Genomic DNA, 27,663 nt, shown 5'->3' on the forward strand with positions numbered 1-27,663 from the left:
CTTCTACAAAATTACATGTCCAAAGATGGAAAAAATAAAATATGTACACTTCTTAGACTTTAATAGTGAAATTAATACTTGAAAATAGAGATTTTATGCACCAATTAACTTAATAGTAACCTCAAAAATAAAAAAACGAGAAATAAACTAACAATTTATTAATCAAAACACCATGAAATATTTAAACTTAATGCTTTTCAAGAAAACGAAAAAGAGGCTTCCCGGCCTTTCGACTGAACTATGATGTCACTATGCGGGAGCCCGCAAAGAACGTCCAAAAACTGTCGCTCTTGTGATCCGAGCTGCACCCTTCACTTTTCCAACGGTAGACACTGCATTGCCGGTAAGTGCCAGAGCAAATTCTCTCAAACATTTCTCATGTTTTTCTCAGAACTTGATCTTGTTATCTGTCAAATACAAAATTATGCATTCTACAAACGCTTTCGTATATTTTTCTGATCGTTTTTTTGTCATTTTTGTAAAGTTCAAATTTATTCTATACACACGGAACCGGTAATTGCGAGGCATTAAACAGTATTACAAAGCAGCGCGCCCCAAACAATTTTTCATATATTTACAGGGAATCGGTCGAAGGATATATGGACTTCCCATATCTGAAGCCCTTAGGAGATCTCAGTATTGCGCTTTTAAATTAATTAAATTGTGCACTGTTTGTGGATATCCCATTTAAGTTTAAGATTAGTCGTCTTGGCTCAAATATGTGGTTGGCTGCCAGTGGCGAGTAATAATGGGAAGCAATTCTCTAACATCGAGGTGGGCGGGTGTTGGAAGGGTCAAATCCTGTAGTCTGAATAGATAGGTAGTTGGGGTTTATTAGTCCGGTGCATCAATTAACATGTTTGAATGATGTAATATGCTCTTATCTTTCTCCGTGTCACCCAATTTTATTATTTGTGGGCATTGTAAAAGGGCGATACTTGTTTCCAAGTCTATAGGCCATTAATGTGGTCGGGCTGTATATGCCCACCGTTAGTTTTAAACAAGGACATTATCTAGCGGTGGGCATATACAGCTCGACTGCATTAATGGGCCTTGTCAAAGTGATGGTGCTTTCTACTGGCCACCCAAGTTCAATTTCTCAATAGACACGTTTTGCACTTGTGGCTTTCTAACCCTTGAAGCAAGGTTGTTTCATGCAGTTGGGGTCAAGTGCAAGTCTTTGAAGCAAGGCTCCCATAGCAAGGTATTAATCCAAGAGGTGGACTCCTCAAGGATCTTGGCCATATGTAGCTCTTACAAACTACAACTCCAAATCAGCCCACCTCCCTCCTGGAGGTATCTCAGCTATCGTGGCAAACTCCTCTTCTTCGATCTTCGCGGGTGCAGCCTTCGGATCGTGCTTCTCATCCTTGTTCTTTTTCTTGAGAGGACACTGAGTAGCGTAGTGACCCATCTCACCACATCTGAAACACTTGATCTTTGAGACGTCCTTCTTACATCTCCACTGCTCCTGCTCTCCCTTCGATGCAAGGGTTGCATTATCCTCCTCCTCCTTCGGCTTCGACCCATTGCTACTGCTTCCGTCAAGTTTTACCTTGACTAAGTCTCTCCTTAGCTCCTCTTGCTTTAGAGTTGTCCACATCTCATCCCAATTCGACAAGGTTGCTCTGCCCAGGATACTTTGGACAAAGACTTGCCACTCATCTGAGAAAGAATTGAGGGCCAGTCTAACCAACTCTGAATCTTGACGCGTATGCCCCGTAGCAGACAATTCATCGCGAGGAATGGGTCCACATGCTCTCCCTTCTGCATCTGAGCAGATCTCAGCTTCTGCTCCAAGTACATCTTTCACTGCTTGGAAGATCCTTGATATAGCATTGCTAAGGCATCCCACATCTCCTTCGCAGTCCCTCTGCCAAAGACATGACACACCACATGATCCTTTACTACATCAAGGATCATCCTCTTGGCATTCACCATTTCTGATCGATACTTCTTCAATGGATCTACATCTGCAGGCACAACCACGCTGTCGACATATGTCTTGAGGGCATGCTCATCTAGAAGGAATGACATTCTAGCCTTCCAGATTGCATAGTTGGATGCTTCGTCCAACCTTTCTTGATCCCTCAAGCCACTGGTTGCCATTTATGCCAAAAATAGAAAGTCGAATGACCTCCTCTCTCCTTTGTGCTGTTGCAGGGTTAGCCTACGCACTCCCTGCTAGAGCTAGTAAAACTACTGCCCCTTACTGCTGCTCAACTTTAGAGAATTCGAATTCCTTGGCTAGGAATTCTTCGAGGAAGAAATTCCCTCAGCCACGCTTCTCCTCTTTCTTTTGATGATTTTCTGCCCAACAAACTCCCCTGCAGAAAAATCTGCGTCCCACCAGTTCTCCTCACGCTGAGGCTTCAGCGTTGCTCCCTCTGCCTTGACAAAATATCGATTTGGAAGCCCTACTCTTCGTCAAATCTCTCGGAGAGAGATTGCCTCGAAATTTCATCCCTTCGGCTTGGATTGTGCAAACCCTCTGGTGTTTCGCACTGCTGCTTCATACAACTTTTCGATTTCCCTCTTTTGCTCAGCGCTAGAACTATCGAGATTGCTCTTCTTGTTCCACCTGCAGCTCTGGTACCGAGAGAAAATTCCTAAATCGGAATCCCTACTGCAACAACTGATGATATCTCTCCTACTTGTTAATTTACATGAACAAGTTATTTGCAGTTTCCTACGACAAATATTGAAATACATACGCTGCAGTCTTCACTTAATTTATATGAGAAAATAGGAGACTGAGTAAGAAAGAAAATACAACACAATAGACACCGTTATTTTTGGACAAATGTCTTCGGAAAAACCCAGTGTTGGAAAACCGGTGCAACAGATCTGAGGGTTTATTATTATTAAGCAGTAGGAAATTTTGAATACATCTTTGAATACCTCTCGTGTTATTCAGTTACAGAGAGAGAAATAATGGCAAAAAGATTTGTGAGATTACCTCACACAATCACTGAGAAAAATCCCAGCTGATCCAGTCACTGGATGAGGTGCCTCTGGCAGGCCCTACGCTGCCTCTACATAGTCCTCACGCAGTCCCTGCATCAACCCCTCTAGACACTGCGTCACCTAGCCAGTTGATCGATTTGCTGCCCGGAGTCACTGCTCTCAGCTTCCTGGTCTCACACCTCGACTGCCGACTTTTGAAACTTACTCTGCCCAACAAAATTTCGGATTCTCTCTCACCCTCTACGCTACCTCTGCGTGACCATGCATCAGCCTCTGCGTGAGAGCTGTTGGATCACTCCCTGCCTCTCTCTGCTGATGATTCTCCAGCTGAGAAAATCCCTCTCTCCCCGAATGCTATCCTTGCCCCTCAACTGCAAGAAATCTACTCTATCAAAACTTCCTCCTAGGAACATAACAAACCCAAAAATTACCAATACTTCAAAGGTTCAGGATTTTAGACCTTATCATTCAACCCTAAGATAGGTTTTCCTGATCATACCAAAATCCCAAACATGACATCATCAATAAAACTTCAAGTAGCAAAATCCGTAAGCAGTTTAGGGTTTTAGACATTCACATTAGCATACCCTTAGGTTAGGGTTTTCCAGAGAACTTGTCTAAGGTTCTATAAAATCAGTGAAGAATATGAAGGGTGGATTTATCAAGTGATGAATCTCCCAAAATAAGAATCAATATGATTCAATATAGCTAGACACAACAATGTTAGTAACAGATTGTCAAATGAATAAACATTTACTAAAGAAGTCAATGTTTTTGTAGTTTAAGGCATACCTTTATTTCTTGACAAACCTTATCTTGGGTTGCTTTCTTCCATACTCCTTGAGGATATAGCAGATGTCTTCCTAGTCAAGACAATAGAGGGAGAATGGTGATTAGTATTTAATATAATCAAAACTAAATGAGTACATGAAACCAAAAACTGAAAGGAAATGAGATACTTATCTTTGGGAGTTGTTGGGGGCTCCCTCCAAAGCTTGAGGGATACCTACAAACTTATAAAAACAATAAAAATGTCTTTTCCAAAAATATGTTAAAAACCTATAAATTCTAAAACATAAAAAATATAAAACAAGATATCTAAGCTACAAGCAAAGGACTTAGTAGTGTAAGTCCCTAATGTCAGATTCTTCGGGTTTGACTTTCTTTGGGTCTCCTTCTTCAACAATGTTGGCTTGATCTCTTTCTCTCTTCTTGTTTCTTGGATTGTCGGGATGGTCACTCCTATTGTTAAAATTAGCAACTAGGTCCAAACTCCAAGTCGGTCATCTTATTTATGGCAGCTGATATTTTTCTTGGATCCCTCTCATCGAGAGGTGTAGGATTGATCTAAAGATCATCCGATTCCGATAAGTATTCATGGAGTTATGAATTTATTTGTGTTAGAAGACAATTTGTCAAGGTCAGCCAACAACCAAATGAACCCCACATGTGCTCAACGTTTTAATATAAAAAGAGATGACTTGAGAGTCATTTCACATACACTTCTATCTTGATTTCTCTCCACTTGTCTTGGGTTTTAGTGGAAGAAGAATCTAGGAGTGGAAGCCCTAGACTTTGGAGGAAAGAAGACTAAGGGAGCCGCCCTAAAAGAGATGCCCTAGGCGCTATCAAAGGGAAGTCTAAAACGTAGACCTAAAGGCTGCCCTAACGCAGACCTAAAGGCAACCCTAACGCAGACCTGAAGGCAGCCCTAACGCTATCAAAAAAGGAGCCCTAACCTAACCTAGATGACGCAGTCATACCCCAATCCTCATTGTTGTCTCAAGGGTCATCAAGAGGAGGATATACGCTGCCCTAATAGGTCTTAGCCGCAGTAAAAGCCATGGGTCTTTTGGAGGACCGAGCTGTTGTTAGGAGGGCCGATATGCTAGGGTAGAAGGCTGCAATACAAGGTCTACTTCAGCAAAAGAAGAGGGGACGCTAAGGTCACCCTTGTGACTGTTGGAGAGCAAAGGAAAGGAGCTCGAATTTGCTCTTTGAGGACTGTGTGTAGACGCATCAAGGTTTGTGTGAATGCTGCCCTCATAGAAGGCTTTTCTAGATGATGGGACAACAATGGACAACAACAATGGACAAAAGCATGTTGGGATAGCACAATTATGGGACAACAATGTCATTATGGACAGCACATTGATGGGACAACAATGTCATTATGGACAACAACATGTTGGGAAAGCACAATGATGGGACATCAATGTCATTATGGACAACAACATGTTGGGACAACACAATGATGGGACAACAATGTCATTATGGACAACAACATGTTGGGACAACACAATTGGGATAGCATGACTGTTAGGGACAACAACTACAACAATATAACTAGGCAGCAGTGGTAAGCATGAAGCTGCAAGGGACAACTGCATGATAAATAGGACAACAATGACACAATGGGATAGCAACAACAACAAGATGCAGCAAGCAAATGGGACAACTAGGCATGGTGCTTAGTACAGTATGGCACATGGGACAACTGTGGCAGCATGGTGCAACAATGGCACATGGGACAACAGTGCAGCATAAGGTGCAACAATATGATGTGTACAACATGGTCATGAGGTCCAGCATGGTGCAACATGGTGAGGTGCAGCATGATGACGAGATGTAGCACAATGATAGGTGAAGGAGTCAACTTGAAGAATCAGTTTAAGCAACATGTCTTCAACTGATCTCATGCATCATCTTCTTAGAGATGATCTATGCTCTTATCTAGATAAGTCAAAATGTTGACTTCTGTTGTAAATGTACTATCTCTCTCTCTCTCTCTCTCTGCTGAACTATTAAAGAACATATAAGAAGAATTGATCAAGGGTTTCCCCACATTGGGGTTTGTCCCTGACTAGCGCCACATCTTGTGTCCTCTTGTCTTCTGCGATTTATGTTTATGTTCTATCTGTAGTTTACTTTGATGTTGATGTGATTGCTAATTTGGAAAAGATATTGAGCTAACTATGAAAATTGAAATAAATTGCTCTAAGCATAGAACATACCTAAAATTAACATGGTATTAGAGCTGAGGTGAAGACAAAAGCCCAAGCAAGAGTGAAAGAGCAATCACTGAAGACAGTTGGGAAAGGACAAAAGGTTCAATGGATTCCTCATCCCTCTTCAAATTCGCCAAGGGTGAAGTCGAATCAAAGAATATTACCAGAATGGCGCAGTGGAAGCTTCTGATGGCCTGCCTAAAGACCACTTCATTGGGAAGTCCGGATCTAAGGGTGGAAAGAAAGACAGATGCCTTGTTTGTAATAAGTTCGACCATTATGCGAAGGAGTGTCTGAATGTCTGGGACACAGCTCTTGATGAAGATAACAATCATTCCAGGGACATCTTCAATGATCGAAAGAATGACAGGTAATGCTGGACATCAAGGAAACGACTGACTCTTTAAAGAAAGCAAGGAACCCCAGGTATGAAGAATCAAATGTTGTTTCTGATAAGATAAAGAAGTGTTATCTTGTATTGGCCCTCTCCTTCAGATTCTTTGAGAATCTGGCTTATTGATGTTGAAGTTTCTAAGTTTACTTAGTTAGAAACCCTCCATGCACTTTATCTGATTTATTCCTACCTACTTGTTATTGTACTTAACAAGTTATTTACAATGTAAATACTGAAAATAAACACTAATGCATGCTCAACATATTACAGATCAGCAAATAAAGGAAACAGAAACAAACACACCATATGACACCATTATTTTTGGACTAATGTCCTCGGAAAAACCCAATGTGGAAAAACCGATGCAACTATTTGAGGGTTTTCTTATTAAACAATATCAGAGTACAATCTAGGTGCCAAAACTAGCCTACCCAACAGAGAATTTCCTTGGCAGTAATACCTCTCTGTTTCTGAAAAATCTCCTGGCTGAAACCCCGGATAATCCTTCCGACAACTACTCAGCACCAATCTGCCCCAAAAACCCCAGCGTCAGCCTCTCTCTGTCTCACGCTGGCCTTGCGTCACCCCGGATGGGTCTGCGTCAGCCCTGAGAGGCCTTGCGTCAGCGCTCTGGCCCTCTGCGTCAATAACACTAGCCTCTCTGAGGCTCTACGCAGCTCCTGGCTGCCTCTGCGTGGCCCTGCGTGAGCCCTGGCTGGCTCTGCATCACTCTCCTTGGCTACTACGCTGCTCTCTCGACACTATCTCTGCCTCTTTGTCTCTCTGTACTCAAATGCCCCTCAACTGCATCTCCCGATCACTATATCTATCTCTCTTAGCAAACCCCGCTCTAGAGAATAGAATGACTGATCACTCTGGTGTGTTCTCCAAGTGACCCTCAAGCCTCCTCTTATACTTTTCCTGTTGACATATCAACGATTGAGATTAAGTCCGTAATCAACGACTAAGACTAGATCTGGCTCGATCCATGTCTTTTGGACCATTCTAACACAGTTTCATATTAATACACATTAATATTTTATTTTCCCTAAGTTTAGACTTAGGGACTCCATTAAAAATATTAATTATTTTAATATTTCCTGAACTGTATAGAATCTGCCCAAACGCTTTTTGGGTATTGGAGATCTCATGTGCCCCAACCTCTCCACCAAATAAAGGAGATCTCATGTGCCCCAACCTCTCCACCAAATTTCGTGGCTAGAGCACATCCGATGCTACCCCAAATCAACACTCCCTCATAGCGAGGACTGTGCTCTAGCAATACTTCTCACTGAGTATTACTCTGATCATCCGACATCGGTCCCTGTGCTGATGCTAAGCCTTCCTGCCCAACATCCTCTGCATTGTTGCATCCTGTACCGTTGCCCATGGTTCTGCCACTGCCACTGCTGCATCTGTACGACAGCTCCCTTTGCATCCGTGTTGCTGCTGGTCCTTTCTCCCAGCACTGCATCCGCACTGCACCTCCTCTCATCATGCTGCATCGTGCTGCCCACTGCTGCACTGCAACTCAGTCACTGAGAAGTAAGTCACTGATCTCCCAACCTGACCTCCCTGTTGGGCTAGAGACACCCACTGATGCTGAAGCTCCCTCTGTCGCTGACAAGTGCTTCCTCTCGGACCTCTGCGCTGTTGCAACAACTCCCTGCATCTCGCACTATTGCACACCTCTCTATGCCATCTTGCACTGGTGCAACACTCCTATGCCTCTCGCACTGCTGCAGCCTGCTAGCCTCGCGCTGTCTCGGGACTCCTGCATTGTAGCTCTCTCTACTGCTCCATCCGCATCCATCTCTACCCGACTCAGCCAGTCTTGCTACTCCTCTTTGGGGCTCCCGTAGCAAGGTCTAATCCAAGAGGCTGGGTACCTCGAGGATCCTGCCCCTCATCGCTTGTAGTCCGCCTGACTACAGCTCGATGTCTCCCCACTTCCGCTCAAGTGGCGCATGTGCACTCATGGCACAGTCATTGTCTGTCAAAACTTCCATCTCTACGCGTGTTGGCGCTGCATTAGTCTCGGAAGACTTTCCCTTACTCGTCTTCCTTGGACACGGGTCGCATAATGACCCAACTCCCCATAGTGGAAGCACTTGATTTTGGAGAGATCTTTCTTCTTCCACTTTTCCTGCTTTCCCTCAGATGCTAGGGCTAGATCTTCCTCCTCTTGCTTGACTTTGACCCCCTTGCTGTTGTTACCCGTCTTCGACTGCCGTCTGATCTCTTCCTGGCGAAGAGACGCCCACATCTCATCCCAAGGTGGGATTGTCCCTCTGCCCAGTATACTCTGGACAAATACCTCCCAGTCTTTTGAGACAACATTCAGGGCTGTCCTCACCATCAGCTCCTGATCTGGTGTCGCCTCTATAGCAGTCAATTGATCTTGGATCTCATTTAGTCCTCCGAGGAATGTGTCAATCGGTTCTCCCTTCATCATCTGATACGACCTCAACTAATTCTCAAGCAGCATTCTTCTCTGCATAGAAGTATGCTGGTACAGCTTCTTGAGAGCCTCCCACATCTCAAATGCCGTTTCCTTCTCGGCTATGTGTGGTACTACATGATCCTTGATCCCGTCAAGAATAATGCTCTTGGCCCTCGCCATCGCCTCCTCGTACTTGCCATTATCATTGGGGTCCACTGGGATAGCTATTACCTTCAAGGCGAAGTTCTTGACACGATTCCTGTCAAGTACAGATAAGATTCTGGCCTTTAAGACTGCGGAGTTCGACGCTTCGTCCAGTCTATCCTGGTCTCTTACTCTATGTAGTCCCATGATGCTCCTCTACTTCCCTCCTGGAAGTTCTCTGTTCGACTCCTCTGAGTCTCTAAATCCCGTATGGAAGTTCTCTTTTGGACTCCCTCTGAGTCCATCTTGGAAATCCTTCTGCTGCTGTCAAGATGCCCCCTACTCAGATCGTCTTGTGCAACCGCACCACTGATCCGGGTTCTTCGGCTAGAAACCCTCGGTAGCAACTCCTCTGGCCTTGCTCTGTCAGTACTGTTCTGACTACAGTACCTCACCAGCTCCACTCTGCAATATTCCCACAGCCTTCTAAACCCTAGAAACCTGAAGGTGAGAGCTCTTAAGCTCTGCGCAATCCCAGCACCAGCAACCCAGCCTCCTCAGCCAACTGCGTTAGCCTTCCCAGCTACTGCGTGGCTCTGCATGAGGCTCCCTTTGCCTCCTTAGCTTCTGCATTGCCTCTTCTCGGCTCACCCTTGATGACGTAAGCATTGCATCACCCTACCCTTATTGCTGCTCTATTAGAAACAACTTCTGTCACCTCGGGACAACTGTTTTCTGCTGCTATTGCTTCGCTCAGCTGATATCCTTAGTCCTCTTGTGATCTGCAATCATGCTCTGATACCATGTTGAAGGTTCTAAGTTTACTTAGTTAGAAACCCTCCGTGCACTTTATCTGATTTATTCCTACTTACTTGTTATTTGACATAACAAGTTATTTACAATGTAAATACTGAAAATAAACACTAGTGCATGCTCAACATATTACAGATCAGCAATTGAAGGAAACAAAAACAAACACACCATATGACACCATTATTTTTGGACTAATGTCCCCGGAAAAACCCAATGTGGGAAAACTAGTGCAGCTATTTGAGGGTTTTCTTATTAAGCAATATCAGAGTACAATCTGGGTGCCGAAATTGGCCTACCCAACAGAGAATTTCCTTGGTAGTAATACCTCTCTGTTTCTGACAAATCTCTTGGCTGAAACCCCGAATAATCCTTCCGACAGCTACTCAGCACCAATCTGCCCCAGAAACCCCAGCGTCAGCCTCTCTTTGGACTGCGTCAGCCCCTCTCTGTCTCACCCTGGCTCTGTGTTACCTCGAATGGGTCTGTGTCAGCCCTGGGAGGCTCTGCGTCAGCCCTTTGGCCCTCTGCGTCAGCAATGCTGGCCTCTCTGAGGCTCTACGCAGCTGCTGACTGGCTCTACGTGGTCCTGCCTGAGCCCTGGCTGAATTTGCGTCACTCTCCTTGGCTATTGTGCTGCTCTCCTGGCACTATCTCTGCCTCTCTGTCTCTCTGTACTCAAATGCCCCTCAGCTGCATCTCTTGATCACTAATTCTATCTCTCTTAGCAAACCGCGCTCTAGAGAATAGAATGACTGATCACTCTGGTGTGTTTTCCAAGTGACCCTCAAGCCTACTCTTATACTTTTCCTGTTGATATATCAACGGCCGAGATTAAGTCCGTAATCCGGCTAAGATTAGATCTGGCTTGATCCATGTCTTTTGGACCATTCTAACACAGTTTCATATTAATACACATTAATATTTTATTTTCCTTAAGTTTAGACTTAGGAACTCCATTAAAAATATTAATTATTTTAATATTTCCTGAACTGTTTAGAATCTGCCCAAACCCTTTCTGGGTATTGGAGATCTCATGTGCCCCAACCTCTCCACCAAATTTCGTGGCTAGAGCACATCCGATGCTACCCCAAATCGATAATTGATTGTAGTGCTTCAAGGCACTTCATCGGATAGAAGGGCGATCTCTCTAATTTAGTAGAGATGAAAACAATCGTGGGATTATACTTGGAGCCGATGCCACCTATCCTGGAAAGGGTGTAGGGAATGTTACCCCTCAATTGAATGAGGGTAACTCGATTCATTTACAAAATCTCTTTTATGTACCTGATCGCAAGAAGAACCTGGTTTCCATTTCGGCAATGGAAGTCAAAGGTTTCAGGGTGGCATTCGTCGATGGAAAGGTACGTGTTTGAAAATAGAATTTTCAAAGATGCTTTTACCCATGGGTTCAGGGTTGGCAATTTGTATCAAGTTGCAGGAAGTCCATTGGGGACCATGTCAGTTGACACATAGCACGGAGGTCTGTGAGTCAGATGGTGACAGGGATGCCTGAATTCAAAGAGAGCATGAAGGTACATGTCTGAGATGTATCGAAGGTAAATCTTACAAGGGGAACATTCCCCTCATGTAGCAGGTCCACAGGTTTGGAACAACTCGAGGGGTTTGAGATTCATGATCGAGAATCTCATGTATGCAGGTGGAAGAAAGCCCTCTATGGCTTGAAGCAAAACACCTCGGGTGTAGTATGACAAGATTGATAGCTGTTTGATGAAGCTAAGATTCACTAGGAGTGAAGCCGTTCCAAACTATTGCTTGAAGGTTGTGGATGATTGACCTTTCATACTGGCACCTTCTGAGGACGACCTCTTTCTGACAAGTGCAGAGTTGGATTTCAGATGTGGAATGGTAAATTGCAAGCCTATCACTACCTCGAGGATCTTAACTTTCAGAAGTTATATGGTAGTGATGCTGGACCAAATTTGGGAAATGCCTTTGAGTTTCATAAACTCATTCGCATTGATGTTCTTGGTTAACTTCCGTCCGGATATATGTTTTGCAGTTAGCATGTTGGGCTCATATTTTGGTTTTCCTCACTAGATTGGTGATAAGAATCTTCTAATATATCTTCAGGGCACAATCCCTCATGGATTGAGATACACTGCCGGAAATATGAAACAGCATGATTATTCGAAAGCTGACTGGGCAGGCAGTGTGAAGGATCTCAAGAGCACTTTTGAGTGCTGATTCTCTTTGGGTTCTCCTCAATATTCTGGATGAGCAGAAAGCAGAAGTCGGTTGCTATAAGCACTGTTGAGAGCGAATACATAGCTACGAGTATGACCTTGTGTGAAGCTGCCTGGTTGCAGAAGCTCTTTAGTGAGCTGTTTGTACACATGATGGATACCACCGTGATCTTCTGTGTCAACCAGGGGGGGATTTGATTATTGAGGAATCCCGTATTCTATGATTGCTCCAGTATATAGACATCAGATACTACCTTATCTGGGATATGGTACGTCGATGAGCGAGGAGGCTCTATCGCATTGAGACTGATGTACAGGTCGCAAACATTCTGTCAAAGCCCCAGGGAAAGGTCAAATTTGTGACTTTCCCGAACGACTTGGAGTTGTTGAGAGACCTTTTTATGAGGGTCCCGCATGTTGCATGCATTGATGTTTGGGAGCTTCGGGGGGCTTGGGGTACTTATTGGAGCAACAAGCGACCATAGACCAACTCACCCTCCCCTAATGGTGCGCTGTGTACAGGGTGAATGGCTCAAGCTCCCCCTGTGATACCCTGTGGCGACTTAGGGACAGGATGAGTGGTTCTCCTATTGAGGTATCCTACCCATGCAGTCTGGGACTCATGGGAAGTACCTCTCATCTAGCCAATGAGCAGGGAAATGGGGTTAGGGACCATAGTAGTACTATCGATGGGCACATCGTTGTATCTACCGTACTCCCTATGCTAGGATGACCTCCATTGATCCGAGATCAATGAAACTGATCTGGGATCAGTATGAGTGGTTTGAAACACTCTCTTGTGATATTGATCTGGGATCAATAAAACTGACTTCGGGTCAGTAAGAGTGATATGACACACTCTCTTCATATGGAACTGACTCCGGGTCAGTAGAGAATGGTATGAGACATTCTCGATCAATTCTTCTTCTTCATGGTTCGGCAGAGCAGAGCAGAACAGAGTAGAGCAGAGCAGTGCAGGGCATTGATGGCAGAGATAGTACAGTCGAACAGATGGATCAGCGGATGGAGTTCTCCCTAGTTGAGAGAGAGAGTGTTAAAATTGGAAACTAGGGCCAAACTCCATGTGGGTCATCTTATTTATGGAAGCGATATTTTTCTTGGATCCTTCTCATCGAGAGGTGTAGGATTGATCTAAAGATCATCTGATTCCGATAAGTATTCATGGAGTTATGAATTTATTTGTGTTAGAAGACAATTCGTAAAGGTCAGCCAACAACCAAATAAACCCCACATGTGCTCAATGTTTTAGTATAAAAAGAGATGACTTGAGAGTCATTTCACACACACTTCTATCTTGATTTCTCTCCACTTGTCTTGGGTTTTAGTGGAAGAGAAATCTAGGAGTGGAAGCCCTAGATGTTGGAGGAAAGAAGACTAAGGGAGCTGCCCTAGGCGCTGTCAAAGGGAAGTCTAAAACGCAGACCTAAAGGCTGCCCTAACGCAGATTTGAAGGTAGCCCTAACGCTATCAAAGAAGGAGCCCTAACCTAACCTAGAGGACGCAGTCATACCCCAATCCTCATCGCTGTCTCAAGGGTAATTAAGAGGAGGATATACGCTGCCCTAATAGGTCTTAGCTGCCCTAATAGGTCTTAGCCACAGCAAAAGCCATGGATCTTTTGGAGGACCAAGCTGCTGTTAGGAGGTCCGGTATACTAGGCTAGAAGGCTGCAATACAAGGTCTACTTCAGCAAAAGAAGAGGGGACGTTAAGGTCACCCTTGTGATTGTTGGAGAGCAAAGGAAAGGAGCTCGGATTTGCTCCTTGAGGACTGTGTGAAGAGGCAACAAGGTCTGTGTGAAGGCTGCCCTCATAGAAGGCTGTTCTGGATGATGGGACAACAATGGACTACAACAACGAACAAAAGCATGTTGGGACAACACAATGATGGGACAACAATGTCATTATGGACAACAACATGTTGGGACAACACAATGATGGGACAACAATGTCATTATGGACAACAGCATGTTGGGACAGCACAATGATGGGACAACAATGTCATTATGGACAACAACATGTTGGGACAACACAATTGGGATAGCATGACTGTTAGGGACAACAGCTACAACAATATAACTAGGCAACAGTGGCAAGCATGAAGCTGCAAGGGACAACTGCATGATAAATAGGACAACAATGACATTGTGTAGCAATGACACAATGGGATAGCAGCAACAACAAGATGCAGCAAGCAAATGGGACAGCTAGGCATGGTGCTTAGTATAGTATGGCACATGGGACAACTGTGGCAGCATGGTGCAACAATGGTAGATGGGACAACAGTGCAGCATAAGGTGCAACAATATGATGTGTACAACATGGTCATGAGGTCCAGCATGGTGGAACACGGTGAGGTGCAACATGGTGATGAGATGCAACACAATGATAGGTGAAGGAGTCAACTTGAAGAATCAGTTGAAGCAGCATGTCTTCAACTGATCTCATGTATCATCTTCTTACAGATGATCTATGCTCTTATCTAGATAATTCAAAATGTTGACTTCTGTTGTAAATGTACTATCTCTCTCTCTCTTTGTGCTGAACTATTGAAGAACATATAAGAAGAATTGATCAAGGGTTTCCACACATTGGGGTTTGTCCCTGGCTAGCGCCACATCTTGTGTCCTCTTGTCTCGGCTTGTCTTCTGCAATTTATGTTTATGTTCTATCTGCAGTTTACTTTAATGCTGATGTGATTGCTAATCTAGAAAAGATATTGAGAAAATTGAAATAAATTGCTCTAAGCATAGAACATACTCAAAATTAACACCTATAATGACCCTTCTTATGACATTGATAGCATTCTACCTTAGACATGTCAACTTTTTTCCTTGGTCCTTTCGATTCCTTTCCTTTATGTTGAGCAATGTAGGCATTTGATACTCCTTCAGGATTGGCAACTAATGAGATCCTTAATTCTTCCTGACTGCAGGTAGTCCATAGTTCTTCAAAAGTTGGAGCTACCTTCCAACTGTTAAGTCTTGCAGCAAATGCACCCCAAGTAGGTGGCAATCCTAATAGGGCAGTGATCACGAGTTCTTTGTCTGGAACAATTTCATCAATGGCCAAAAGATCATCCCTGATTCTTGCTATCTTCACAAAGAAGGATGCCACTGTGTCTTCTTTAGTCATCTTTGTGGTCCTTAGCTCATTCTTCAAACTTTCTACTTGACCAATGTTCTTAATAGTAAATAACTTTGACAAGGCTTCATACATTTCCTGAGCATGATCAATGTTAACTATGAATGGGACAAGGTTTTCCTTTATTCCTTCTACCATTAGAGTCATGGCCACCAATTCTAGTTCCCTGAATTTCACTTTGTCAGCATCACTAGAGTCCTTTGTAGGCTTCTTTACTTTTCCTTTGACCAAGTCTAGTACCTTGTTCTTTTCAAGGATGAGGTCAATCCTCTTCTTCCAGGACTTGTAGTTTGAGTCTCCTTCAAGTTTGTTCTCTCCCTTGATTGTGTTAGACATCTTCCTTGAATATAGTAGATTTCTTCCCTGAGATAATCCTTTGAATGGTTCCTTGATCAAGTGCTTGAGACTGCCTTTTTCTTCTTTCTTCACCAAAGCTTTGATACCATGTTAGAAAATCAGAAAGGTAGAAAGATTTTCTTATTCTTAATAATTACTTGGTGATGTTCTTGTTATTACGATTCTTTATATCTTCTTTCTTTTAGTTCATCAAGCAATTACCAAAGCTGCAACACATAAAACAATGGACACCAGATATAGGCACCATGCCAGGGAAAAACCCCCCTCGAGGGGAAAACCCAGTCAAGTAAATTCTTCCTTTCAATAATATTCTTTGACTCTTCACCCTAGACGAAGACTAGACCTTCTCTCCACACCAAGTCAGCTTCCCAGATCTTCGACCCCTTTCCATTGACTTTGACTAGGTAGCGACTTCCAGAAACTTGGAAGACTTTTATCTCCCAATCTACGGCACGAAACAAAGAGAGAGAGAGGCACCAAAATTTTGATTTCTTTCTTTTCCTTAGACTTCCCTAAACTCGCACTTACTTTGGCTTCCTAGCAACAGACTTCGCACTTTTCCCAGATACAAGAGATATCAAACTTCTTGTGAGAGAGTGTGTTCCAAATGAATTTGATTTGCTTGTAGTTATAGGCTCCATGTGAGGTGGAATTAGGGTCCTTTGGTCGACTTGATCTCTTCTAGGCCGACTTGGTGTGGATGATACATAAATTATATTTGAATCAATACTTAACCTCTTTACATGATTCAAAAGTCCAAAAAGGGTCTCTTTAAAAGTACAATGACTCTATTGACTCAGAATAAATCCTAGAAGTCCTCAATGGGGACTTTGACTTAAAACATGGTGACCCAAGCATGAAACACATGCTTTAATAAGTCACAATAACAATAATAAAAGTTCTTTTATTTATTCTTTTGACAAGTACATTACAAGACTCAAATACATTAAATGAAGACCGAACCTAGTTACATTTTCCAACATGGGTATTGAATAGCCAACTTGAGTGGCCAGATTGTTGCCAGATTACTTGTGGAGAAGAGAAAAATTCCCTTAATAATTTTTCCCGTGATTTCTCAGGAGAGGATTGCCAAATTGGAATCTAGTTTTTGTACTCAGAATTTTGTTGCTGAAGAATAATAATAAAACCCTCATCTGCTGCACTGGGTTCCTACATTGGGTTTTTTCTTGGGATGTTTGTCCAAAAATAATGGTGTCAATTTTATTATGTGTGCATTTATTTTCTCTGTTTTATTCTATTTTTCGTAGCGTTTTTATTGTGAAGAAATTGCAGTGTGATTTATTCGTTATTTTGCTGTAGCAAAATAAACTGCATAATTTTTTTTCCAAGGAAAAATCACAACTTTCTATTAACAAAAATAAAAAGTTACATAATTAGATGCATAAGTGCATTCAAGTACTGTCCTTCATGACCATTTGAAAGTGCTAGAAGCACCTATGCTAGTCTAACTACCAAAAAAAATAAATTTACCAAGATAAACTGGTTTTTTCTCTTGTAGTTTTTCCCATACCCCTTAAGATGGAGTGGCCTTTACAATTGCCAACTCTTTTCCTTCTAGAGTTGCTGGTGCTTCCTTGTCGGATTCCGAACTTTCAGAAACATGTGTTCTCTTTAATCCACCTGAAGCTTGGCTATTGCTCTTTCCCTTATGCTGAGTTCCAGGAGACTGGATCACTGGTAAGTCATTTAGTTCCTCTGTATATGTGGCTGAGTCCTTTTGTTTCGTTTCTCCCTCCTTCCTTTGGGGATCTTGTTGATTTTGTGTCTTTGTTGTTGGTTACTTGTTCATTTCTTCATCTTCATCATCAGAAGATTGCGGTTCAGGAAATTGCCATCCTTTTGGATTTTGTGGTCTTTTTTTGTTCGTTTCTTTGCTTGTGGACATGTAGTCTGCAAGTGCCCTGTCTGATGGCAGATCCGACACTTGAAAGCAGTATTTTCGAAATCTAACCATTGAGTCCACTTAAAATCCTGGTGAGTAAGATGGACATGATCTAGAAGGCCTTTATTTAAGTCTATCTCCACACATATGCGGGCAAAATTAAAGATACCTTTCTCCATTCTTTCTCAGTCCATCTTTAGGAATCTCCCTAGTGAATTTCCAATGTCTTCTAAGACTTGGTGGTGCTAGAAAGGAAGAGGGAGATTATGTAACCTTACCCATACTGACATTTTCGTAACCACCATTGTATTGGCATCGAAACCGGGAAACCATGGTGTTACAAAAAGGCCCGCTCTTCCCTAGAACCATGGTCCTTCATTTGCGACAAAATTCAAATCTGTCTGATTGTCAAATTGTACCACAAAAAAACCATTCGAGCACTAGTAAATGTCACAATTTTTTGTCTAGTTGAGGTGGATTCATTGATGGAGCTCTTCAGATTTGGGCCAGAAACCATTAAAACGACATATGATAGCTTTTGACTATAGCACAGACAAAAGGCCACTCACCTCTGATGATTTTGTTGTCAGATCTGGAGCTTTCTCCATCTTCTCAACAAGGTAAGGACTTGGAATTGTCAGATTTGGGGGTTGTTTTTATGATGTAGCTGCTTTCCCTCTCAATGCATCCTTAAATGAAAATGGTCCCTTGTTAGCGGAAGAAGATCTAGTTGGGATGCTTGCTCCTAGGTTAAAGCCTTTGCAATCTTAGATTTAAGATAACTATTGAGTTCCCGTGAATGCCATAATCTTCTAGCTGCATGTCATCCTGCAACAACTTTCCTTCAAAAAGCAGGCTTTGTAAGAATGTTGGGATACCTGATGCATTTTGCACACGCTGCTTCAGATCTTGTGTTAGATTCGTTCCCCTGACACCTAGCAAGATCGATTTCCCACTAAGAGTTTTGATGAAAACCTGGAAAAACTCCTTGGGATCTGGATCTGGGCATTGTAGGCTCCCCTCTACTTGTCGCTCATCTAGATCTGATTCAAAGAAACAAATATGGTTGTTGATGAAGAGGAAAAATTGTAAATCATGAAGCATATCACTAATACCACCCCCACAAGTTTGACGCCACAGGATTCGTCCTTCAATCAGGCTGAAAAAACTGCGATCTGCATCTAAAATACCCTGACGGCGTCGATCTATAGGCAGAAAGATAGATCAGAGCAGAGTTTCATTTAATAGGAGGAGTCCAGATCTGGCTTAATAGGAGGCAGGTAGACCCATGAAACATAGGTAAAAGCACGCGCAGTTGCTACAATATCTTGAACCATGCGAATAGAAGATTGAAAGGGAAACGCGACCCTGCTGCCTTCGGTGCTGTTAACATGGAAAGCAGATCCGGTTGTTAGAGCCCTAGACCACGTGCTCTGCTCCGTGAGGTTATAGGCTCGAGACTTTGGGGCATTGCAAGGTCCAACTGTCGCCTGCTGATAAAGGGCGTAGAGAAGCAAAGCAGTTTCTTCCTAAAAAATCCTAGCAAGTTTGGCGAATTCGCCAAAATCGGCCGCTATGTAAAATCAATTTGGATATGAAGGGTGGAATGTTGCCCTCGCCATCTCTTCGTAGTTTCTAACCAACGTTTATTTCAAATAAACTACATAATTAATTAGTTAGAAGAATAAATTCCAGTTGCTGCATTACAAGGAATTTTCACATGGTATCAAAGCGAGTTTGAAGACAGATCAATGGCTTAGTAACGGAGGAGAAATTTTGCAGCTTTAGAGGGAATTTCTGGGCAAAATTTCCGGGTCTGCGTAGAGGCTAGCTAGGAGTGTGAATTAGCAGAGGCAAGTGTTCGATTTTCAATTGCAGGTGGCAAAAAAGTCGATAAGCTTCAGTTGCAGTGATTTGCATGTAGTGGTGTTGGCGGGAAGTGTTGATTTGGGGTAGCATTGAATGTGCTCTAGCCATGAAAATTGGTGGAGAGGCTAAAGCACATGATATCTCCGAGAGCCAGAAATGGTTTGGGCAGATTCTACTCGGTTAAGGAGATATTAAAATAATTAATATTTTTAATGGAGTTCCTAAGTCTAAACTTAGGCAAAATAAAATATTAATGGGTATTAATATAAAACTGGGTTAGAAGGTTCTAAAGGACATGGATCAAGCCAAATCTAATCGTAGCATTGATTAGAGATATAATCTCGACCGTTGAAGGACCAACAGGAAAAGGATAAGAGGAGGCTTGAGGGTTAGTTGGAGAACACACCAGAGTGATCAGTCATTCGATTTTCTAGAGCAGGTTTTGCTAAGAAAAGTTGAATCAGTTGTCAGTTGCAGCGAGGGCAGTGAGTACGAGACAGAGATAGTGTCGAGGGACCAACACAGAAGAAGAGAGAGGCAGACACTGAGCCAGAGGGAGCCACGGAGAGCTAGCAGGGACTATGTAGAGGCCAGAAGGGCCTATGTCATCCACGCAGAGGGCAGCAAGAGTGACGCAGAGGGTCGTAGAGGCTGCGCAGTGCCTCAAAGGCTAACGTAGAGGGTTCTGGGCTAACGCTGAGGCCAGGTGGGCTAACGCTGAGCTTCAGAGGTTGCTGGAGAGGGTTTCATGGGGCAGATTTTCTGAATATTTGCTTTCGAATAGAGAGGTATTACTGCCAAATTATTTTCTTTGTCGGGTGAGCCAATTTGGCACCCAATTGTACTCAAGGAAAGACTGCATAATAATATAACCCTCAGAATTGCTGTGTCGGTTTTCCCAAGTTGAGTTTTTCTGGGGACAAGTTGTCCAAAAATAACGGTGTCACTTGTGTGTTTGCTATTCTTTCAGTTGTTGATTTGTAGATGGTTGAGACTGTATTGTGTTTATTTTGATGTTTATATGTTTAAATAACTTGTTTGTAATTAACAAGTAGGAGAAATAAACCAGAAGAATACAGATAAAATTTCTAACGGTTAAACTTAGAAATTTCAACATGATATGAGAGCGTGGTTGCAGATCATAGGAGAACTGAAGGCATCAGTTGAAGCAGATCATTTGTAGTAGAGACAACTGTTCCAATTGACAGAAGTTGTTCCTTGTAGAAAGCGACAGAAGAAGGGTTGACGCAGAGGGACTGCGTCATCAGTTCGGGCCAGAGAGAGGTCAGTGCAGAGGCTGAGGAGGGCAGAAAAGGCTCACGCAGAGACCAGGAGGGTTGACGTAGTTGGCTAGGGGAGCATTCCAGCCAGTGCCGGGATTGCGCAGAGCCTAGAGGTTCAGTCCTTCGGTTGCTGGTGTCTAGGAAGTTGTGGGTAGATTGCGAGGAGTGAAGCTGGTGGGGTGCTGTTGATTCACAGAACAATACCTAACAGGCCAAAACCAAGGTAGAGGGAGTCGCTACCGAGGCGGATTTTTAGCCAAGGAATCCAGATCAGTGTTGTAGGTGCACAAGAGATCGGAGAGGTGTGACTTGAAGGTTGGCAGGCAGATTTCCAGGAGTGAAATTGAGACTCAGAGGGAGTCTAGCAGAGAAATTCTAGACGGAAAGTAGCAACTCAGAGGGAGTCGAAGAGAGAACTTCCAGAGGGAAGTAGAGACTCGGAGGAGTCGAAAGGAAGAGCAGAGAGATGGCCATGAATGGACTGAGGGATCGAGACAAGTTGGACGGGGCGTCTAACTTTGTGGTTTGGAAGGCCAGGATCCTGTCTATTCTAGATAGGCATCACATCAAGTCCTTCGCCTTGAGAACAATGTCTATCCCAGTTGACTCGGCTGATAATGAGAAGTACGAGCATGCAATGGCCAAGGCGAAATGCATCATCCTTGATGGGGTCAAGGATCATGTGGTCCAACATATTGCCGAGAAGGAGACGATAAAGGAAATGTGGGACACCTTGAAGATGTAGTACTAGCATACTTCCGTTCATAGGAAGATGTTACTTGAGAATCAGCTGTGGTCATACCAGATGCAGAAGGGGGAGCAGATAGATCACTTCCTCGGTAGATTGAAGGAGATCCGGGACCAACTGACTTCCATAGGGGCCATGCCGGATCAAGAGTTGATGGTGAGGACTGCTCTAAACGTAGTCTCTGAGGAGTGGGAGACATTTGTCCAGAGCATTCTGGGCAGGGCGAATCTTCCAAATTGGGAAGAATTGTGGGCGGCTCTTCGCCAAGAAGAGATCAGACGACTGAGCAAGACGGGAAGTAGCAGCAAAGGAGTCCAGATCAAGAAGGAAGAGGAAGAGGATGTAGCTCTGGCATCTGCGAGGAAGTAGGAGAAGAGGAAGAAAAAGGACCTCTCCAAGGTTAAGTGCATCAACTGTGGGGAACTGGGTCATTATGCGAACCAGTGTTCGAGGAAGAAGAATAAGGGAGAGGAATCTGACTCCAAGGCAGCGCCAACGAAGGCGGAAAAGCAGGTAGAGGAGGATGGCAATTGTGCCACGAGTGCTCACATACCTCTAGAGAAGAGGTGGGGAGACATTGAGCTATAGTCAGGAACACTATAGGCGATGAGGAGTAGGATCCTCGAGGTACCCAAACTCTTGGATTATACCTTGCTACGGGAGCCCCGAAGAGAGAGTAGTAAGATTGGCAGATGTCGGTAGAAATGGATGCGGATGAAGCGGTGGAGAGTGCTACAGTGCAGGAGTCCCTGGGCAGCATGAGGCTAGGAGGCTACAACAGTGCGAGAGGCGTGAGAGTGTTGCACCAGTGCAGGATGGCATAGAGAGGTGTGCAACGGTGCAAGATGCTGGGTGTTGTTGCAGCAACGCAGAGGTCAGTAGAGGGAGCACTTGTTAGCAGCAAAGGGAGCTTCAGCATTAGGAGTGTTTCTAGCCTGATAGGGATGTCAGTAGTTGGGTGGATCAGTTACTTACTTCTCAGTAACTGAGTTGCAGTGTAGTAGTAGCACGATGCAGCATGGTGATAGGGGGTTGCAATGCAGATGCAGTGTTGGGAGAAAGGACCAACAACAGCACGAATGTAGAGGGCATTGTTGTACGGATGCAACAGTGGCAGTGGCAGCAATACAGGATGCAACAATGCAGAGGATGTTGGGTAGGGAGGCCTAGCATCATCATAGGTACTGAAGTCATATAATTAGAGTGATGCTCAATGTGGAGTATTACTAGAGCACAGTCCTCGCTAAGAGGGAGTGTTGATTTGGGGTGGCATCGAATGTGCTCTAGCCATGAAAATTGGTGGAGAGGCTAAAGCACATGAGATCTCCTAGACCCAAAAATGGTTTGGGCAAATTCTACCTGTAACCCAGTTAAGGAGATATTAAAATAATTAATATTTTTAATGGAGTTCCTAAGTCTAAACTTAGTAAAAATAAAATATTAATGGGTATTAATATAAAACTGGGTTAGAAGGTTCTAAAGGACATGGATCAAGCCAAATCTAATTGTAACCGTCGATTAGAGATATAATCTCTGCTGTTGAAGGACCAACAAGAACAGTATAAGATGAGGCTTGAGGGTCAGTTGGAGAACACACTAGAGTGATTAGTCATTCGATTTTCTAGAGCGGGGTTTGCTAAGAAAAGTTGAATCAGTGATAAGTTGCATTGAGGGGCGGTGAGTACGAGACAGAGAGGCAGAGATAGTGCCGAGAGACCAGCGCAGAAGAAGAGAGAGGCAAACACTCAGCCAGAGGGAGCCACGCAGAGCTAGCAGGGACTGTGCAGAGGCCTGAAAGGCCTGCGTCATCCACGCAAAGGGCAACAGGAGTGACGCAGAGGGCCGTAGAGGCTGCCCAATGCCTCAGAGGAATGACACAGAGGGTTCTGGGCTAACGCTGAGGCCAGGTAGGCTGGCGCTGAGCTTCAGAGGTTGTTGGAGAGGGTTTCGTGGGGCAGATTTTTTGAATATCTGCTTCCGAATAGAGAGGTATTACTGCCAGATTATTTTCTCTGTCGGGTGAGCCGGTTTGGCACCCAGTTGTACTCAAGGAAAGATTGCATAATAATATAACCCTCAGAATTGCTGCACTGGTTTTCCCAAGTTGGGTTTTTCCGGGGACGAGTTGTCCAAAAATAATGGTGTCACTTGTGTGTTTGCTATTCTTTCAACTGTTTATCTGTAGATGGTTGAGACTGTATGGTGTTTATTTCGATGTTTATATGTTTAAATAACTTGTTTGTAATTTACAAGTAGGAGAAATAAACCAGAAGAATACAGATAAAATTTCTAACGGTTAGACTTAGAAATTTCAATAGGAAGTAGTCTCGGTGAGCAGATCAGATATTTCATTGAGAAGATTTGGGTGTAGTGATTTTGCAACAATTTTTGTAGTTGCAGATCAATACTGGGTGGAAGAGAAAAAACACATACAAAAGAATTTCTTAGAGAGTTTCCAGATCCAGTTCTAGGAGGGAATCCGTGATTCCTAGTAGTAGAGGTAGTAACAGCAGACAAAATTGCGAATAAGGAGTGTGAGTAGCAGCGCAGGTGTTAAAATTGACAATTAGGGCTAAACTCCACATGGGTCATCTTATTTATAACAACTGATATTTTTATTAGATTCTTCTATCAGAGAGGTGTAGGATTCATCTAAAGATCATCTGATTCTGACATGTACAAATGAAGATATGAATTTATTTATATTATGGACAAATTGTCAAGGTCGGTTAGCAAACTCATGTAGGCTCAGAAGCCCAACAGTCACGTCTATTCATCCTCAATGTTGGATATAAATAGAAAGTGACTAGGCCTCATTTGGTCATCAATCATCTTCACACATCTCTCTCTGCTCATTTGATTGGGTATGAATTTTTGGGCAGCGTCTCTCTCCACACGTGCGAAGGAAAGGACAACAATTTTCTGTTTTGGACGTTGACTAGCGTTGACCGAATTTCAGGAAGGTTTTAACCAGCGTTGACTAGCCAACATTGAGTGTGGTTAGGGCTGACTGCAGGTTAACTGTTTGACCAGACTTTGACTGGGCATAATTCCACTGTTTTGAGGGCTGTTTCATCTTGCTGTTTGGAGGCCGAAGTTGACTGAATCTTTGGGGGTCAAATCTGCCTTGTTGACCAACATTGACTTTTTTGGTTAGGACTCTTTCGCTGCTGTTATAAATGATCAGAATTTGTAAATTGTACTATCTCTCTATACTGAACTATTGAAGACTAAAAGAAGATTTGATCAAGGGTTCCCCACATTGGGGTTTGTCCCTGGCTGGTGCTACATCTTGTGTCCTCTTGTCTTGGCTTGCCTTCTATTGTTTATGTTTATGTTCTATCAGCATTTTACTAAATGTTTATGTAATTGCTAAACTGAAATTGATATTGGAATCATAAAGAAACTGAAGTAAAATTGCTTTAAAGCATAGAACATACCATTGTTGCCTAAAATTAACATGGTATTAGAGTTGAGGTGAAGACAAAGCCCAAGCAAGAGTGAAAGAGCAATCACCACAGACAGTTGAACAAGGACAATAGACTCAATGGGTTCCTCATCCTACTTCTCGGCTGAAGACAAGCTCCATGATAAATCTGACTATCATGGATGGAAGATGTCTCTTGATTTGACCTTGGAAGAGAAGCAAGTGATGGATTATGTGCAGGGTAAAATCCCTGAGCCTCCTTCAAATGCACCGGCTACTACAAAGACCAACTACTACAAAGACCAACTACAATAAGGCTGAAGTCAAAACAAAGAAGATTATCAGGGATTCCATTGACAAGTATCTGGTGGCCTATATCTCGGAATTGAAGACCTCCAAGGAGATATACGACAGGTTGGTCGGCATGTTCAAGGTTAGTAATGCTAATCAATTCTCTTTCTCAAGAATAAGTTGAAGGATATTAAGAAGGGCAAGGACGAGAACATTCAATCCTATTTCTTGAGGATTACTGAGATCAAGAATGATCTACTCTTGATTAGAGAAGTCATTCCGGACAGGGAACTTATTCTCACCACCCTGTTGAAATTTGGGACCAGAGGACAGGTGGTTCCCTTAAGCTTTGATCTTTGGCCTAGGGAAAAGTGTCCAAAAGAATTTAATTTTTCTCTTAAAGTGACTTTATAATTTTATAAATTTAAATCTAATTTAAAAGTGACTTTAAGTGATAAAGTTACTAAGTCTAATTTTAAAGTAACTTTTATAAAGTAAATGAAAAATTAGAAAGGAAAAATGACTTTGGAAATAAATGACTAAGTGGGTCTTTATTAAAGTGGGGTGAATTAAAAAATAGAAAGTGAGATTTAAATGAGCATTTAATCTCAGTCATTGATCTAAATCTATTTCAGCCATTGGATTTAGAGATCACCCAAAAGTCACTTGGATCACTCAAAAGTCACTTGGAGTTATATTAAAGGAGGAAAATGAGGAAAAGGTCATTCATTCTTTCATGAGCAGATTGGGAGAAGGAGAGCAAGAGAGCAAGAGAGATTTCTGAGCAGGGAGGAGAAGAAGACAGCAGCTTGGCACACATTCCAAAGCAGCAGTTGAGCAGATTTGTACAGCTGATTCAGCACAGTGAAAGGCAGATTTTTGCACAAAAATCGAGGAGCAGTTTGCTGATTTTTCTGCACACAAAATGGAGGCCGTACAACATTTATTGCTGTCCTGTTTGCTGTAATTTCCAGATTGCTGTGAGGCACGGGAAAGGAGATAAGTTGTAAATTTGCTTGCTGATTTTTTGCTGAATAATTCTCACTGTAAAAAGACAATTTTCAGAAATAAAGAAGAGCTCTCAAACTGGTTTTCCCCAAGAGTTGTAGGGGGTTTTTCCAGGGTCAAGTTGACCAAAAATATCAGTGTTTTAATGTGTTTTAATGGCTGTTTTTGATTGCTGATTTTTAATTCTGCAATTTCCAACATTCTGAAAAATTTCCAGAATTTGTGTTTTCAGCAATATTTATTTTTTTTCAGTCTGTTAAATGTATGGTTATGGGAATGGGCATTTAACTACATGGGAGAAATAAGGAGAAACTGAAAACCGGGGTGGGAAAACAGAAATTTCTACATGGTATCAGAGCTTGAGTAGTGAAGGGCAGTTTGGGACAACAAAAGGAAAAATTACAGTTGCTGATTTTTCATTCAGAAAATTCCAGCAAGCTGATTTTTTCATAAACAACAGTTTTATCTTTACTACAACAGTGCTATTCTTTCAGTTTTAGGACAACAGGATGTCATTGGGATTGAGGGTGGAGGATAGGTTGGATGGGCATACAAATTACAGTGTTTGGAAGGAGAGAATGCAGAGTATCTTTAAGGAGGCAGAAGTCTGGGATATCATGGTGCATACCGCACAGAAACCTGTTGTTGTGCCCACTGATGTTACTCAGTTGGCTAAGTATAAAAAGAAGAACAATAAGGGTAAGAGGCTGATTCTAGACGGAATCCAAGACCATTGCATTCCTCATGTGGGAGGAAAGAGCAATGCCCATGAGATGTGGACAGCATTGTCCAATCTCTACCAGAGTACCAATGAGAACCGGAAGATGGTCCTGAAGGAGAAGCTGAAGAACATTAAGATGGGGAATGATAGTGCAGCTGGATATCTCACAAAGATTACCATGTGAGAGATGAGTTGGCAGCGATTGGAGAGGCCATTCCATCCACTGAGTTGGTGCGTATTGCAGTGAATTGCCTCCCCCGTTCATGGTTGAACTTTGCTGATGGGGTTTGTGCACATGAGACCCTTCCCACATGGGAGAGGTTTTGGGATGATTGCATTCAGACAGAGATCAAGAAAGGTCAGCTTGGGGCAGCCAAGCCAGTTGAGCAGGATGAGGATGTAGCACTGGTGGCAGGAGGCAAGAAAGGCAAAGGGAAGAAGCAGGCTTCCACAAGCAGTGGTGGGGGCAAAGGCAAAGGTAAAGGTAAACAGGGGAACACACAGAAGGACTATTCCAAGGTGAAGTGTTGGAATTGTCAGAAGATGGGACACTATGCAGTTGTCTGTCCGGAGAAGAAGAAGAAGAAGGGGAAGAACCAGGACGTGGCAGCTTCAGCAGAGATTGAGGACTTTGCAGGTCGTTTTGACCGAGAGTTTGCGTTCACTACATGTGAGTCCTCTAGTGCAGGATCACCTGCCACACAGGTTCAGAGGGAGCATGCTTTTCCCTCGATTAGCGGAGCATCTACAGGTATCTGGTATGTGGACAGTGGGGCTTCACGTCACATGACAGGCCTCCGGGAGTACTTCTCAGAGCTTTCAGAGAGTGGCACTGATATTGAGGTAGTACTCGGTGATGACAGAGTTGTTAGAGCAGTCGGGGTGGGGACAATGACATTTCAGAGGGAGTCCAAACCTC

The 27,663-nt window shown here is 43.2% G+C and overlaps 1 protein-coding gene across 9 annotated transcripts in view; it reads left to right on the top strand.

Annotated features, from left to right (window-relative positions):
- Nucleotides 1-205: 205 nt before the first annotated feature.
- The window catches only part of LOC149231548 (uncharacterized), a 303,271-nt gene continuing 275,813 nt past the window's right edge, over nucleotides 206-27,663 (top strand). For all 9 annotated transcript variants that reach the window (XR_016248077.1, XR_016248076.1, XM_089379231.1 and 6 more), the window contains exon 1: nucleotides 206-343. Coding sequence is in view for 1 of the 9 variants with exons in the window: in XM_089379236.1 (XP_089235362.1) it covers nucleotides 241-343 (103 nt within the window). In the remaining 8 variants the exon portion in view is untranslated. The remainder of the gene's footprint in view (nucleotides 344-27,663) is intronic.

The sequence above is a fragment of the Pinus tabuliformis genome, chromosome J (genome assembly GCF_031772625.1).
Source record: "Pinus tabuliformis cultivar Carrire ecotype Pingquan chromosome J, CPIR1, whole genome shotgun sequence".
In the NCBI taxonomy this organism is placed as follows: Eukaryota; Viridiplantae; Streptophyta; class Pinopsida; order Pinales; family Pinaceae; genus Pinus; species Pinus tabuliformis.